The 16,259-nt window shown below is 43.2% G+C and overlaps 1 protein-coding gene across 1 annotated transcript in view; it reads right to left on the bottom strand.

Annotated features, from left to right (window-relative positions):
• Window positions 1-16,259, bottom strand: part of NCALD (neurocalcin delta) — an 86,873-nt gene that overhangs the window by 13,181 nt on the left and 57,433 nt on the right. Inside the window, exons 2-3 of the mRNA XM_054017377.1 lie at window positions 15,518-15,917; window positions 4,473-4,578 (exon numbers count right to left, since the gene is read on the bottom strand). Of these exons, the coding sequence (XP_053873352.1) occupies window positions 4,473-4,578; window positions 15,518-15,895 (484 nt within the window). The 5' untranslated portion in view covers window positions 15,896-15,917. The remainder of the gene's footprint in view (window positions 1-4,472; window positions 4,579-15,517; window positions 15,918-16,259) is intronic.

Genomic DNA, 16,259 nt, shown 5'->3' with positions numbered 1-16,259 from the left:
ACAATGTGGATTTGTCTCTCACCGGAACTCCCACGAGGTAATATGCCACAACGGGAAATGCAATTTACTTTTGAACTGACTGCAAACAAAGCATTTCAATTTGGGAGTGTCAAAAAGTTTCATTTGGACTGAAAATGTCAAGAAGAAACATTTCTACATTTCCAAATCAAAACACTTCAGTATTTTTGTTCCCCCCACAAACATCTTTTTTCTTCAAAATTTCAATTTCTTGTCCTGATTTGGGATGAAAACAAATGTTGAAATGTTGGAATTCCCTGTGGGACAGACATTCTGAATTTTGCTCAGCTCTAATCTGCATCTTCTCCAAAGGACATTGCCAACACCGCTCTGCAAACCAGATGGGCCTCTACTTTAGCATGGCAGTGTATGTGGCTGCAGTGGGAGTTATTCAGAGTATTACTTGTATCCTACCACCAGAGGGCAGGGACCCAGGACAGCACTTGCCGAATGACTCGCCATATACCTTTGACATTCTGGTTCTACGTTGTTGCTGAGTTTTCTCCCTGTCTTTTCTAGAAAAGCCACAATCCTGCAAAGGTTTAGGCATGTGCTTAATAGAAGACCATGGGATTACTCATGGTGCACATAGATAAGCACATATCTAAGTCTTTGCTGGACTGGGCCTGTTGCATGTAAGCTCTTTGGGGCAGCACTGTCTACTTCTATACGTTTGCACAGTGCCTAGCACAATGGGTCTCCGATCCCGACTGCTGCGTTTAAGTGTGATCACAATACTAATAAATCATAATAAGTAATGAAGACCAAATTTATCTGCTCAACAGGGAGTACAGTAGAAACTCAGCGTTACGAGCTGACTGGTCAACCACACACCTCATTTGGAACCGGAAGTACACAATCAGGCAGCAGCAGAGACCAAAAAAACCCAAACCCCCTCACCAAATACAGTACAGTATTGTGCTAAATTAAAAAAATAAAGGGAAAGTTTTAAAAAGAGATTTGTCAAGGCAAGGAAACGGTTTCTGTGACTTTCATTTAAATTCAAATGGTTAAAAGCAGCATTTTCCTTCTGCATAGTAGTTTCAAAGCTGTATTAAATCAATGTTCAGTTGTAAACTTTTTGAGGAAAAAACACCATAACGTTTTTGTTCAGAGTTATGAACAACCTCCATTCCTGAGGTGTTTGCAACTCTGAGGTTCTACTATACTGCCATTTCCCCCAAAACAATGAGATTCCTAACATGCTTGATCAAAGCTCCTAATTCAATACACTCTTCCAGAGCCAGTTATCCTGCTGGACAGGGAATTTTAAAGGAGACTAAAGGGAGACAGTGGCTTAGTTCCCACCAAACGACCTTAGGCTCCTTTGAATACCCCAGCCCTAGTCTGTCTATTAGAGTGGCAAGGCACAGTGGTCTAAGGAGCCAGGCACACCTGGATTCTAAACCCATGTCTCACACTGAAAGTCTCCACAATGATGAGCACCCGTACAAAAGCCTACAATAGATAGACTCCCATCTGAAAAACAGTGATAATATTTACTTTAAATTAACTACTAACTTTACAAGGTTTCGTGGGGAGTCATATTCAATGTCTGTAAAGTGCTGTGAAGATGACAAAAGCTATATTGTCTAAGCCTGATGTACTTTTTTAAAACGGAACCACTTAAACTTAGCTGTTTAAGACCGAACACAAAGATTTTTAAAAAAACCAACAACTTCAAATCCAACCGCGGTCCAAATGTACACCACACCTCTTGCCATGAAATGTTGTGTACATGACTTCACTTTTGCAAACACTTCTGATTTTTCGTTTAATTAATTTGCAGAACATAGGTTTCTAAGCAACAATTCTGCAGCATCAAGTCCCCTTTAAAAAGTCTGACCAATTTTAGAACTATTTCACTTCAGTTTAATGAGGTTACATTTCCATGGCTATGGTATTCTACTAATTTCCTTTCTTTAAAGCAAAACTAAACCCTGAAATTCTGAAATCTGAAACATAAGATAAGGCCATCAGTTTTCACACAGCCTCTTGGTTAGCTGTATAATTAGCAGAGATAAATTAAATCTTTTCTTTCCCTCCTTGCAAGATGGATGCTGCAGGACTGCCTGAAAGCTGTAGATGTCTGCTAAGCAAGACTGTACAGAAGAAAGTAAACATTAGTATTATATTTACAATAAGGCAATGACATGAGTTAAATAGAAAAGACTCTAGAACAGACACTTTTCCAATAAGTAATGGCTTTTCATTCTTTATTGCTTTATAATGATTTTTTTTACTCAGCTGCTAACAACAATGTAGCGGGTTATTTTAGCACAAAGGGACTGTGTATACTGATGTGAGAGAGATCCCCGAGAGATTTCATACCTTGGAGTCTTCACTTTCCTTCACCTTGTACAATTATTTACACCAATGCAGAGTGCGTGTTCTGCTGTGCTGGTTCTCCAGCATAACGTAGATGGTTTGAAGGCTGTTTCTACATTACCGTAGCTGCCAATGGCCCAACAAGGCAGCCATAGCTGCTAGATACCAGAGACACATGGGGTGTCCCAGACACACCCCTTTTCTTCTAGCCATGACTTCTCAGCTGACAACAGGTAGGGGTGGTGGTATAGGAGTATCAATACTAGCTCTATGACACTGTAGGATCCCTCTGTGCTGGGGCAGTCTTCCTCTAGATGGTTATGCCCCAAATCTGCCAGGAGTGCAATGTAAAGCAACCACATCATACCACGAGATCAGGGTTGTTTATGGCTAGATTCACAAAGAGGCAATAACGGCCTCTTTATGCACCTAAATCCAACATTTAGGCGTCACTGACATTCTCAAAACCGCAGCTCAGCTGCTGCCTAACCCTGCAGGCAGCTAGGTTTTGCCTGGCAGGCACACACAAAGCTGCCCAAGTCCTGATACTGCCTCACAGCGCATACCAAAGCTCCAGGAGGATTCTCAAACTAGGTGTCTCCCCCACCTATTTTGCTTGTAGGACCTGATCCTGTTCTTACAGCATCCCTACCGGCTTGAGCCTTGGGTGAAAGATAGCTGGGGGTGAGCAGGCAGGGAATTTTTCATGTGTCCAGAACACCAATAGCCCAGAGCCAGGGGTGGCTCCAGGCACCAGCACAGCAAGCACGTGCCTGGGGCAGCAAGCCGCAGGGGCGGCTTGCCGGTCGCCATGAGGGCGGCATGCCTGCGGGAGGTCCGCTGGTCCCACGGCTTCGGCAGCGAGTACGCCGGAGCCGTGGTACCGGCAGATCACCCGCACAAACGCTGCCGAATCTGCGTTACCAGCGGACCGCCCGCAGGCGTGCCGCCGAAGGCCACCTGACTTCCGTGCTTGGGGCGGCAAAAATCATAGAGCAGCCCCTGCCCAGAGCACTCACCTGGGATGTGGGAAACCCTCTGCCCGACTTGAACTCAGAGCACCCACATTCCAGGAGAGGGCTCGAAAGAAGGAGGCTCTTGGTACTCAGGGGCAGGGCTATCCCTAGCTATTTTGGGGCCCTACGCAGGGTTCTGTGGGGGGGGGCAGGGCTGGCTTGGGGGACAAGGGGAACCACCCCCCAGCATTCACCGGCGGTGCAGCTGGGGCCAGGTCACAAAGAGTCTGAGTCTCCCACATCCTAGGTGCATGCCCTGGCTAAGGGCTATAACTGGGTGGGTTTCTTTCTCTCTGTGTGTTTTCACAAGAAAGGGCTGACCTGGTTTAGGCATCTAACTCCAGGAGAGGTTTTTACGGCGGCGAATCCCGAGCAGAGATCGGCATCTTCCTCCAGCTCATCAGTCTGGTGCCTAGAGGGCCCGATCTTCGCCCAAAGCCCCGCCCCTTTCTTCTGCATTTCACTCCTGGATAGTTTAGGCAGTGCCCTGCTCAGCTTGCTGGCTTCAGAAGATCCCTGTCTTCTGTGCCTACCCTTCCCCATGTGCTATATGGGAGCCTGGGCACCTAACCTGGGGCTGAGGTTTCCACTAGGCAGCCTAGAAGTTAGGAGTAACAACGTTGAAGTCCCTTTGTGATCTAGCCTTTCATGTTTTCATCTTCAAGGCATTTTATAAACATTAACTAATAAACCCTCCCCAAACCTTCTTTGAGTTAGGTAAATGGAGAAACTGCAGCAGACAGGTTAAAGAGCCAAGTTCTGCTTTCAATTGTAGGCACTGGTAGAATCCAGAGCCTCTTTGCACTGAAGTCAGCAGAGCTAGAGCATAAGTGTCCTAAGTGACTTCCCCAAGGCCATAGCGGAGTCACTGCTTTAAATTCTAGCCCATGAAAGCTTATGCCTAAATAAATTTGTTAGCTGGTGCCACAAGGACTCCTCGTTGTTTTTGCTGATACAGACTAACATGGCTACCACCCTGAAACTACTGACTGACTTGACATGGGAGTGAGCTCTCTTTACTTCCTCAATCAGTCTAGCTCTTTGATGGAATGCCAGCTGTCAGTAACTGCAGAGTAGAGAGTGTTAAAGGAAAATGCCTAAGATTCCTACCATCTCGATTGGTGTCCATCTGACGGAAGATTTTCTCTGTCCTTTTCTCTGGTGTTGACTCATCTTCTGGCATCTTCATTACCGAAGAAACCATCTTATAGATTGCCTAAGTGAGGTGATAGAAGCAAAGTGTTGATAATAGATATCTGATCTGACTAGAATGGGGCAATTATTAGATGCTGAAAACAACAAACATAGCATCACATAAACCTCAGCCTGGATTCTCACCACAGATTCCTAGTGAGAGTGACAATGCACAGATCTATACATACCACATTTGCTCTTTTACACTGGAGACTTTCTGATAAATAACCTTGTTTCCTTATCTAGTTGTGGTTAATATAATTCTGGCTTTGGACTGAGGTTGTATTTTTCCCTATTACAATATGCTTCAGAACAATTTATCATACTTACAGCACATTGCTACAAATCATCAAAATGCATTAGATCAATAAACTAATGAATGGATGGTTCCAAATACAACATGATGCACACTGTGTCACTCAGGCAACTCTTTAATCTTTTTGCACATCCCTTCCCCAACCTCCCACTCCATTCCCATTCCCCATTATTTACTTTGCCCCAAATCTGCTTCCTTTCCTCACTCTTTTGTCGGTTATTTTGTCAGTTTATACCGTAACTTTTCCAAGGGAGGGGGACCCATCTTATTGCATGCCTGTGAAGTGCCTAGCATATTACAAAATACGATATTTTACCGCACCAAGTTTTATATGTGCATAAACTGACAGATACAACAACCTCCAAAACTGTACTGTATCCAACATATTTTATGTATTTACTCTTCTATTTGTGATATATTATGTTCCTCTGCTATTCCTCCTATTAAGAGAGAGAGATTAGAGAATTTTAATCTTATGACAAAAAGAGCCATATTTTCTAAATTGGCTCCCTGAATTGTGCCTGCAAAATGTGGATACACTGACTGTGCATGCAAACCCTGTATTTGCACATGCAAACTGGTATTTTTGCATGCAAAACAGGTAATTGTGCACCTAAGTCCCTATTTACACATGCACAAATACATGTTTTCCAGATACCTCAGGTGCACATGCAAAATTTGTAGCAGCCATTTTATAAATTGGCCCAAGACATCAACACTTTGGTTATTTCCTCTCCCCCTCTGATTGTTTTTCATCCTGGGTGTAGCCCCAAGATCTCTTAATTTAATTCCACTGTCCAGCTTGCCATCTGCCCCTTCATGAAGGCCCTTTGCACTGGAGGTTTTAACCATCAAGTCAAAGGAGACTCAAGGGAACTGCTTCTGGAGCACAGCAACACAGCTTCATCACCCGGAGGATACTGTTAAGCAATGCAAGACACTTCTGTCTCTGAATGATGAACGTCCTTCTTTCCCAGCATTCACAACTACTTCCCTTTTGTCGACAAAACCTGCTCACCTTTCAGAGCTCATAATTTCTAAATAACAAAGAATTACACCTTGAGAAAGACATTTGCCTGTTTAATTAAATATTCATCTGTTTGATGAATGCAATCAAACATCTGTCCCCTAAATTATGTCACTAACATTATGGCAACAGATTGCGCTGGGGGACCTCTAATAGTTCCTTGACTCAAGTTCTAAAAATGATTGTAGGTTCAGAAAAGGATGTTTCGATATTAATTGACAACTGAATAGTGAAAAGTGATGAGCACCTGATTCATTCATTTTTGCTCTGAGCAAGGGGTTGGACTAGATGACTTCCTGAGGTCCCTTCCAACCCTGATATTCTAGGATTATCATCATGATGTATAATGAAAGTGCCCAATGGCACCAATGAGGATTGGAGTCTCACACTGCGGGATAATGTCTAAACACAGAAGAAGACACAGTGCCTATCCCAGAGAGGTTACAGTGTAACAGACACAAGAACAGAGAATGGAGGGATAACACACAAGCAAATGAACATGGTGATGGCAGGAATAGGGAGTGAAGAGGAAAAGGAAAGAAGGTGAAGGAGGACACTCAGCGCTTACACCTGCCTAGCTCTGGTTTGCAGAGATCACAGCAGCACTGATCCTTAGAAATCTGTCATTCGTTAAATAGCTAAACTTTTATTTAGAGGGGAGGTTAGTCCATCCCAGCATGTTAGAGCGCCGTATAGCATAAAGAGAAAGCGTGGGGCAAAATTACATTAGCTGGGCTCACAGTCACGGTTACACTTCAAGTAACCATAGTAAGAAAATGCAGATTTTTAGAACAAAATTGTTTAATGATGTCCTCATCCTACAGAGTTCCTTTAACATAAGAGTGTTAAAAGAATAATATATGAGATGTTCTAGGAGAGCCTGAGCATGATGGAAACAATAAAATGCTCCTTTTGTGCTGAAAATGATGTCTCTGATCAAATCTTTATGGCCTTACTCAGTTGTTCAGTGGGAAGTTTCCCTATGTAATGGCCAAGTGAAAACTGATTCTGAAACTCAGGATTTGCCCCTGTATTAATTGAGTGTAACTATACAGTGTTTTTCAATGAGAAAGCTCTCAAAGGAAGCAGATTTATGTAATAACGTGAAAATGTTCGGATAGTCCCTAATCTGGGACCAAATGCTGCTCAAATCTCTATATGGGCATGAAAGGGTGCAGGAGCCTTGTCCACTCCCTGTGCCTCCGGCATGGGACAGAGCATAACGGGAGTCCTTGGGCTCTTGGAACCATCACTAGTACTAATCACTGCTGATTGCTGACTATACACAACCTCCGTCTGTGCAGACTGTTCCTCACAGGCGCACAGCACTGGTTAGGGCAGCTAAAGTTGGCATAACTCTGGAGTAGAGAAAATCATGATGGGGACCAAACTGGGCTGGACTCGATGACCTTTCAAGGTCCCTTCCAGTTCTAGGAGATGGGATATCTCCATTATTAATTAATTAAAAATAAAGCCATCCCCAACAAGGGTCCTGAGAGAAGCAGGAGCAGCTCTCTCGGAGGCCAAGGGGACATAGGCCAGGTATATATTTTATGACTTCATACGTTTTAAAAGCCAGAAGGGACCATCATGATCATCTAGTCTGACCTCCTACATAACACAGCCCATAGACCTTCACCCAGTAATCCCTGCATCAGGCATGTGGGGGTGGTTTGTGTGGGAGGGGAGAGAGCCAGGCTGGGGGGAGGGGGAAGTACACCAGTTTTATCTTACTCTGCTGTTGGCTGGTTTTCCTGCTGAACTCTCTCTCCCTTAGCTTTCCACATTTGCTGAGTGACAAATGGGTGCAAATTCCACTGCTTTGCCACTTACCCACCTGTTTATGACCAATTAACACCCAGCATATAACTGGCGCCATCCTTTATTCCACTGCTGAATTTGGCACAGCGACTTCCATGGGGGCTGCACCTGCTCCCTGCATTTGACAAAGTGTCTGAGAGCCAGTGATGGGGGTAGTGATGACAGCATGAATTTCTAGGGAATGTTTTTAACTGTACTAGAATTGAACAGAACGCTATTCTTTCTATTTGACTTTCGTGTAGTTTTAGTACAGGGCATCTAATGAAAGGAACAAGGGCCTGATCCCGCACACACTGAAGTTCCATTGGGAGTTTTGCTACTGCCTTTAAAGGAAGCCACCTGAAGCCCAGTTTCTCCCCGGCTTACAGATCAGTTAGCTCACTAAAGTCTTGTCTTCACTACCAGCTAAATCAGTGCTGCTGCAATTGACGCAGCGGTGTCGATTTAGTGGGTCTGGTGAAGACACGATAAATCAATGGCAGAGTGCTCTCCCGTCAACTTCAGTACTCCCCCTCCCCGAGAGGTGGAAGCTATGTCAACGGGAGACGCTCTCCTGTCGACATACTGCAGTGTAGACACCGCTGTAAGTTGATCTAAGCTACGTCAACTTAAGTTATATAACTTACGTAACTTAACTAGTGTCACTTATCAATTTACCTCATTAGTATAGAACAGGCTTAAGAGGGATGGCCAAAGCCACTTCTGTTTTTTTTTTTTTTTTTGTGACAGCTGAAAGTGCTACATTTGTCCCTGGGATAGGTATTGGGAAGATGCCCTAGCAGCTCCACAGAATCAGGTTGTGTTGAAGTTTTACACTTATGGCAAAGTTTAAATCTCTTCACTTAAACCCTTAATTTTACTCAGGTCCTCACCAAACATGTTCTATTTCAGCAAGGGGGCAGACTCGAACTCTTTAGCTGGATTTCAGCTGTAGCTTGAATGGAGTTGTTTGTACTGTGGGCAGATGTATGCTGGAAGTGAAAAGGAGTTTGTTATGCAGGCGAGGAGTCTGAGAGGGCATATGGCATTGTAACATTTGGGTGGTAAAGCACTGTGACCCCGGTGGGAAACTGGGATGGAAGGAATCTTTCCACAAAGCTTTGTGGATGCTCTATGCCTGCTCCTGCACCCAAGAGGCTACAGTAGCCCATAAATTTGCTGTGATCCTCCTCTAGTGTGAGCAATAGTTACTCCAGCCATCAGCTCCTCCCCCCCCCAACCCAGCCACAACAGGCTGCCAACCTGCAATGCAGGGCCCCAGATGGGGTCTTCCAGATCATGCCACCACCTTGGGGGAAATTCAATCCAAAATTCCTTTGGGGATGTCAGTGACTGACAAAAGTCATGACACTCAAAATTAAGCATCAAACTCCATCCTTACAGCAAAAATGAAATGCTGCAGCTTAATCTGAGAGAGCTAAAGGACTGGAGTTCTCACTCCCAACACGTATAGATTAAAACACAGCATTTTCCAAATATACTTTAGAAATAATTGTCTGGTTTAATAACTCCATAGCTGTGGCTAGTTCCAGAGTCTCTCACAACAGGACTTAATTGAGGCGCATGGAGGCTCTTTGTACAGGGGTGAATTTCATCCTGTGTGAGTCACTTGCTATGTGTTGCATGCAGCATGCTATAAATAGGGTTCAACATGAGAAAAGAGCTTTGCCAGCCAACCCATCAGCCTGAAGGGAATATGGAGTTCTACAGGCTGACTTGCACTGTCAGTGGTGTTCACCCCTTGGTGGATGGCCTGCACAAAAGCTCCTCAAGGCATGGGAGCCCCACAGTGCCCCTAGGACAGGGCTGAATGGGAGTAACATGGGATTTCTGTGTCTAGTGGGAACCAAGATTGTGGTCTCCACGATGGCTCTGAATAGGCTGAAACATATGGGAGCACCGGAGCACAGGGCCATGGGGCAGGGCCATGAGATCCAGCAGCCAGGAACCTCCTCATAGGGGTGGTGGAAGCGGCTTCTATTGCAGCACCTAGGCTAGAGTAGCTGCTGAGCAGGGGCTGCAGTAGTGATTTTATTTCCTCTCCAATCCTGCACAGCTCCCCACAGAGCCTGCTAAGTTAGGTATTTGCAGGGCTGGGGAAAGGAAAATGTCACCTCAAGACAACTGGCAATTGGCTGGAGATGTTATTTCCAAAAGACTTCGGAATTTATCAAATCCAGACATAGGCACCGACTCGATGGGTGCTCTGGGGCTGGAGCACCCACAGGAAAAAAAAATAGTGGGTGCTCAGCACCCACCAGTCACCCGCCAAGCAGCTGTTTGGTGGGCCACACTGATCAGCTCCTTCCCCTCCCCCCAGCACCTCCCACCCGCTGTTGCTAAGCTGCTTGGCAGAGAAGCGGGGGGCAGGAAGAGGCGGGGTGGAGCCTTGGGGAAAGGGGCAGAGTGGGAGCAGGGCTTCGAGGCCCCGCAGGGGTGCAGCACCCTCCAGGAAAGCTGAAAGTCAACAACTGTGCAACCAGACACACACTGTAACTAAAATTATACCCTCTTTTTTCCCTGTGCACAGATCTGCCCAGTGTCTCTTCAGTCTCAGCTCTGCTGCTGCTGCTATTGGTAAACGCCTTCTTACAGAGCGTGTGTAAGAGCAGGCACGTGAGCTTCCCTTCTCCCCACCCAAGCACTGCACTGTGACTGGACTGATGTCATACAATAATAATACCTAGCACTTTTCATCAGTATAGCACGTCACATTCCAGGCTACGCTGCTATTTACGCCCACACTCGTGCAAGTATGTGTACACGGGCAGGGGGTCACACCCCTATCTCGTAGTGCACACGTTGCTTAATAGCCAGGTGTTGAGGCACCTAAGTCCCTCTGTGGATCTGTGTCCAAGGGCTCTAAAGCACACAAAATCAGCAGACTGACAAAAAGAGAAACTAAATGTTTTTCATCTCCTTGATTTCACTTAAAGGAATCCCTGGGGCTCCTGGTAAGAACAGTGGAGGGGGGAGAGGGGATTTCCAATTAAATGATTTTCACATTGACAGTGTCCTTTTATGCATTAGCTTGATGCGTTATCCTATGCAGAAAATCAGCTTAGAATATAATAAATCCTACTGTATCAATATGCAAATGTATCATAGGTCAGAGACTTGTAATAGGTTCCTGAGGGATATATCAACGATGCAAGCATAGCTCTTTTTTTCTTCTTCTCACAAAGAGAAGGATCCTGATGACTTATGTCCGAGTGGAACACATTTGATACAGTATTCTCTATTCCCACAATTAAAAAACAACCAAACAGCCCCCCCCCCCACAACTTTGTTGAATTACAGCTCAGATTGTTAAAGTACATTTCTTATCAACTCAACCACTAAAAATTAATCTCCAGTAAGACAACAAAACATCCACATCAATCTCAGTTTCACATGCCCTTGCCACTCAAACACACTCACGGAGCCCTCCCCATCAAGCCTCAGCCCTCTGAAATATACAGATGAGAAGTGCTATAGAAATTTTATTAACGATGAGGTATGAAGCAAACTAGGGAAATGTGATCTAGATTAAATTACTATTAGGTGGGTGCACAGCTGTAGAAAGACCACACTCAAAGAGTAGTTATCAATGGTTTGCTTTCAAACTGGGAGGATGTATCTAGTGGGGTCCTGCAACGGGCTGTTCTAGGTCCGGTATTCTTAAACATTTTCATTAATGACTGGGATAACGGAGTGGAGAGCATACTGATAACATTTGCAAATGACAAATCTGGGAGGGGTTGCAAGCACTTTGGCGGACAGGATTAGAATTCAAAAGGAATTTGACAAATTGGAGAATTGGTCTGAAATCAACAAAATGAAATTTAGTAAAGACAAGTGCAAAGTACTTCACTTTGGAAAGAAAAATCAGCTGTACAACTACAAAATGGGGAATCACTGGCTAGGCAGCAGTACTGCTGAAAAGGATCTGGGGGTTATGGTGGACTGGAAAATTAAATATGAGCCAAAACTGTGATGCAGTTGCAAAAAAGGCTAATATCACTCTGGGGTGCATTAACAGGAGTGTCGTATGTAAGACATGGGAGATAAATGTCCTGCTCTATTTAGCACTGCTCTATCGAACTTGGGTGCAGGGGGCTGGACTAGATGACCTCTCAAGGTCCTTCAGCCCTACATTTCTATGGTTCTATGAATTGGGATGGACAAGGGGACACTTGTAGGCAAAGTTGCCTGGCAAACAGAACACATAGCTGCATTATGTAGCAGGCAGCTTCTCTATTTGGGAAGTTCCCTTTAGTCTGTAACGGGGAGCAGTTGCTGAACAAAACTTACCAGGTTTCTTAGATTGAGTTTCTCACTGTCAAACCTTAGAAAGTCCCTCAAAATTTTGGTAGGAGAGGGAGAGTTGGAAGCACAGAGACAGGTAAAATGAGGAGCTGTCAAGGTCTATGAGCAGGGGAACCAGAGCAGTATGGCAAGGGTACCAATCAAGGTTGGTCCTAGACCAAATGGTACCCCAGGTGAGGAGCATCTTCAGCGCCCACCCCACTCCATGTATTAAGCTTTTGAATATCTACTTTTTTATTGCATGTGTAACCCATTTCACAACTTTGATGCAAGATTTGCATGCATGATTTATCCCTGTCATATAAGAAGATACATTTGCATGTTAGGATCTGTAAATCTGTATTTATTCATGCCGTATATAAGCAAATATGAAATACCTAAAACATGTTATTTCTAACATTCTATTTTCCTTTTTGTCGCTGATAACAAAAGCAGCACCCTGAACCCGGCATCCCCCAAGCCCAGCACCCCAGGCAGTCGCCTGGATCACCTTCCCTATATCTGGCCCTCCTGCCAATACTGAATGGTTGTTGAATACATTAATTAATGGAATTTGTCCCTAAAAATCCAGTGCTTTGTTGGCCTATGTGATGAAAAACAACACAGGTGGAAGGAAGAGGTATCATATTTTTAATGCATTTAATTTTTTTCCTCCAGTGATGTGATAATGTGTCTTGCAGCAAAATGTGTTTTGTGAAATTTCCAGTCTGTGTGTTCCTATTATAGACGGAGTCTGAAAAAAAAAAAAAAAGAGAGAGAAAGAAGAGAGGAGCTTGGCTGTACAAATTTCAAAAGAGGTCTGATACTGTACTCAATTCTTTCTGTTTTTAAAGCTAGGGCTGGTTGGCGTCTGACACTGATTCTTGAGTGGTCATCTTGAGCACCTTCTAACCTATTCGTCAGTTTTTACTTGATTTGCGGATTTTTGTGTTTTGTTATTTTGCCTTGAGAGCCACTTTTTTTTTTTCAAATGCAGGACGGTGGCCCATGGGGGAGGGGGACAGTGTGCAGTCTCAGGTATGGTTGTACATGCCCCCCACACACGAGGTGGCAAACAGCCAGCCCAATTCTCCAGCTAGCCGTTAGTGCATGAGTTTTCTTTAATGAGTTGTACAGTCGTTCACATTGATATGAGTGAAGAGACATCCTCCATCCTTCCATTTTTGAAGTATAAGTGGATAAAATCTGATCTCAGTTTCATCCCTTCGGTGCCCCTTGATTTCAGTGGGGTTTTATGGGTGAAAATAAGCAATCTGATTAGCAGATCTGTGGCAACTGAAAAAATTGTTTCCTTCGTAGGAAAACTACAAATGTTGTGAACTACATTCTCCATATTTTTAAATCGATCTATTTTAGGATTTTATATTGCTGGCCATCACCAAAATGTCTGCAATCCTTCCTTGTCCAATAGATTGGCAATAGTTAGGTCCTGAGTGTGCTTTATGGAGTTTCATGATCTTTTCAATTTTCAGGGATAAAAAAATCCGTTTGGGTGAGGGAACATTTTTATTTGTTTTGACTCTTTTTTTATTTGTTTTGCAGGGAGAAATTTGTAAGGGGGGCAATATCTTCTCACTAGAATATTTCATATAGTTTATTATGGCACAAAGGCAAGGTTATGTGTATGTCTTTGAAAGAAAGAAAAGTGATTGCCTTGGTTAAGGAAAGCGTGTTTTATTGGTCCAATGAAGTGTAATGCCCCAGTCCACTTTCAAAACGATCTTAGCAGCTATAGAGTCAAATTCAGAAGAAGTGACACATTGGTCAGCTGGTGAAAATGACTATAAATGGGTGCCAATTATATACTAAACCAGGGATTGGCAACCTATGGCACGCGTGGCACTCACACTGCCCGGGTCCTGGCCACCGGTCTGGGGGGGGCTCTGCATTTTAATTTAATTTTAAATGAAGCTTCTTAAACATTTTGAAACCTTATTTACTTTACATACAACAATAGTTTAGTTATATATTTTAGACTTATAGAAAGAGACCTTCTAAAAAGGTTAAAATCTATTACTGGCACGCAAAACCTTAAATTAGAGTGAATAAATGAAGCACACCACTTTTGAAAGGTTGCCGACCCCTGTACTAAGGGGATGTAAGGAGAGGTGAAACAAGTCAACAACTCATAGGAGATGTAAGAAGCTGCAAAATAAAGCAGCCTCCCTGCATACACTTTTATATCCTCCTATTAGCTGCTTTTCCTGCTACAACCCTGCCTTTCTGTCCCCTCATCTGTATTTCTGCCATTATTCATACTTCTTCTGAATGTCCCGTGTAAGCAGATGCAATTTCACTGATGGTGGTGTTGTTGTACCATTTATACCAGTCTGAATTTGGCACACAGTTGTTAAAATATTCATTTATGCCCCTCAGAGTTAGCTACATGAAGTCCTGCTTAACTCTCAAACTAGCACACAAACTACAAAAAATAAAAGAAGACGAAGGTGACTGCAACTCAGTCAAGTATATGGTCTGATGTATATGGAATAGAACGAGTGTCATCACTGGTTACTGTTGGGAGGATGTTCAAAGACAGACTAATAAAAAGGACTAGAATAGCATGCATTATAATGATTCTACCATATGTAATTAGCCATCATAAATTTTAATTTGTATGCATTCCATTCCCTCCATTTCTATCAGATCTTTAAATATGAATAGTATCATATCTAGTTAGTACTTCAATATCTCCAGTGACGAGGAGGCAGGTGGTTCCCTAGCAGAGGTGGATTGCACAGATTAAAACTATGCAATTGTACTATAACAAAAAAAAAATGAAGCTTTCAATGAATTTGATGTGCCCTCAAGGGGAAAGACACATTAGAGAAAGATGAAAATGGGAAAGAACTCATAAGTGCAACATTAGATAATATACCTGAAGCCATGCATGGAATCACAAGAGCGGGCTTGTCTACACTGGAAAATTATATTAACTAACACAATGTAAAGCGCTCAGGCCATGTTCGGGCTAGGAAAAGAGCTTTCAAACATTTTAGCTATTTCTTCATACAATATGATTTTAAAGAGGACTTTGCTTCTAGGTAGACAGGGCCAGTCCCGCTTAAAAATGTGTTAGCTGGTCTTGATCAACCCAAGGCCCTGCACTAGGGTGACCCACAAGCTGCTGACATGATGTTAAATATGACAGTCCTTGTCTACATGGAGTTCTTTGTAATATTTATGATCATGTTAGTTATCGTGTTCAAACTCAAGGTAATTTCCCTGCATGGGGAAGCCCACAAAGAAGCCACATGGCTACTCAGTAAAGCTTCAAGTAGCTATAAACATCTCCATTCCTACTCTAATTGGTATTCCACCTTTGCCAAATCTAACAGTATCTTTTTATGTTCAAGCAAACATATAGTAGACTAAAATGTTGGAGAAGATATCACAATAAGGGTTTGCACACCCAACATTCACAATACTGCCCCCACAATTTAATCAGAGTGAAAGAGAAAACGTAAAACCCTCCTGAACAGTACATACCTGCACTATCTCCAGCATTTCTGACTTACTGATGTATCCATTTCCATCCAGATCATACATGCTGAATGCCCACTTCAGCTTTTGCTCCAGTTTACCTCTAGATGTTACACTCAAGGCTATGATAAATTCTCTAAAATCTATTGTTCCATCGCCGTTAGCATCGAAAGTGCGGAATACATGTTCCGCAAATTTAGAAGCGTCCCCATAAGGAAAAAAGTTCCCATATATTTTCTTAAACTCCTCCATAGATAAATGTCCACTTGGACAGTCTCTCAAGAAGCCTTTGTACCACTCTTGGATCTCATGTTCTGTAAAGTCTGTACTTTCTAGCAAATCTTGCATGACCTCAGGACGTAGTTTGCTGTTCTGTTTTCCCATCTTGGTGTCAAATTTTTTTTATCTGAGGAGGAAAAAAAACAACAAATTAATTTTGTTTTTAATTTTTTTTGGGGGGGGAGGGAGGGAAGAAGAAAAATTCTGAATTTTTTAACACTGATTGACTTCAGTGCAGTTACTCTACACTTTTGCCAATGTAAGCTAGATCAAAATGTGGGGCAGTAAATATATTTATCATCTTTCCTGCTTTGAAAAATGCCATCATTTTTACTACCAGTAAATACCTACCTCTATGCTCTTTTCTGAGTCTTTTCATAGGAATTACAGTGCAATCAAATTCAATTCTGATTGATCTTTTAATGCTAGTTCACTCTATAAGCAAATTCTGCTCTTCAGTGGAATGCCA

This window comes from Malaclemys terrapin, chromosome 2, assembly GCF_027887155.1.
Source record: "Malaclemys terrapin pileata isolate rMalTer1 chromosome 2, rMalTer1.hap1, whole genome shotgun sequence".
Lineage (NCBI taxonomy): Eukaryota > Metazoa > Chordata > Testudines > Emydidae > Malaclemys > Malaclemys terrapin.
The sequence above is the reverse complement of the archived record's forward strand: the minus strand, read 5'-3'. Positions and strand labels throughout refer to the sequence as shown.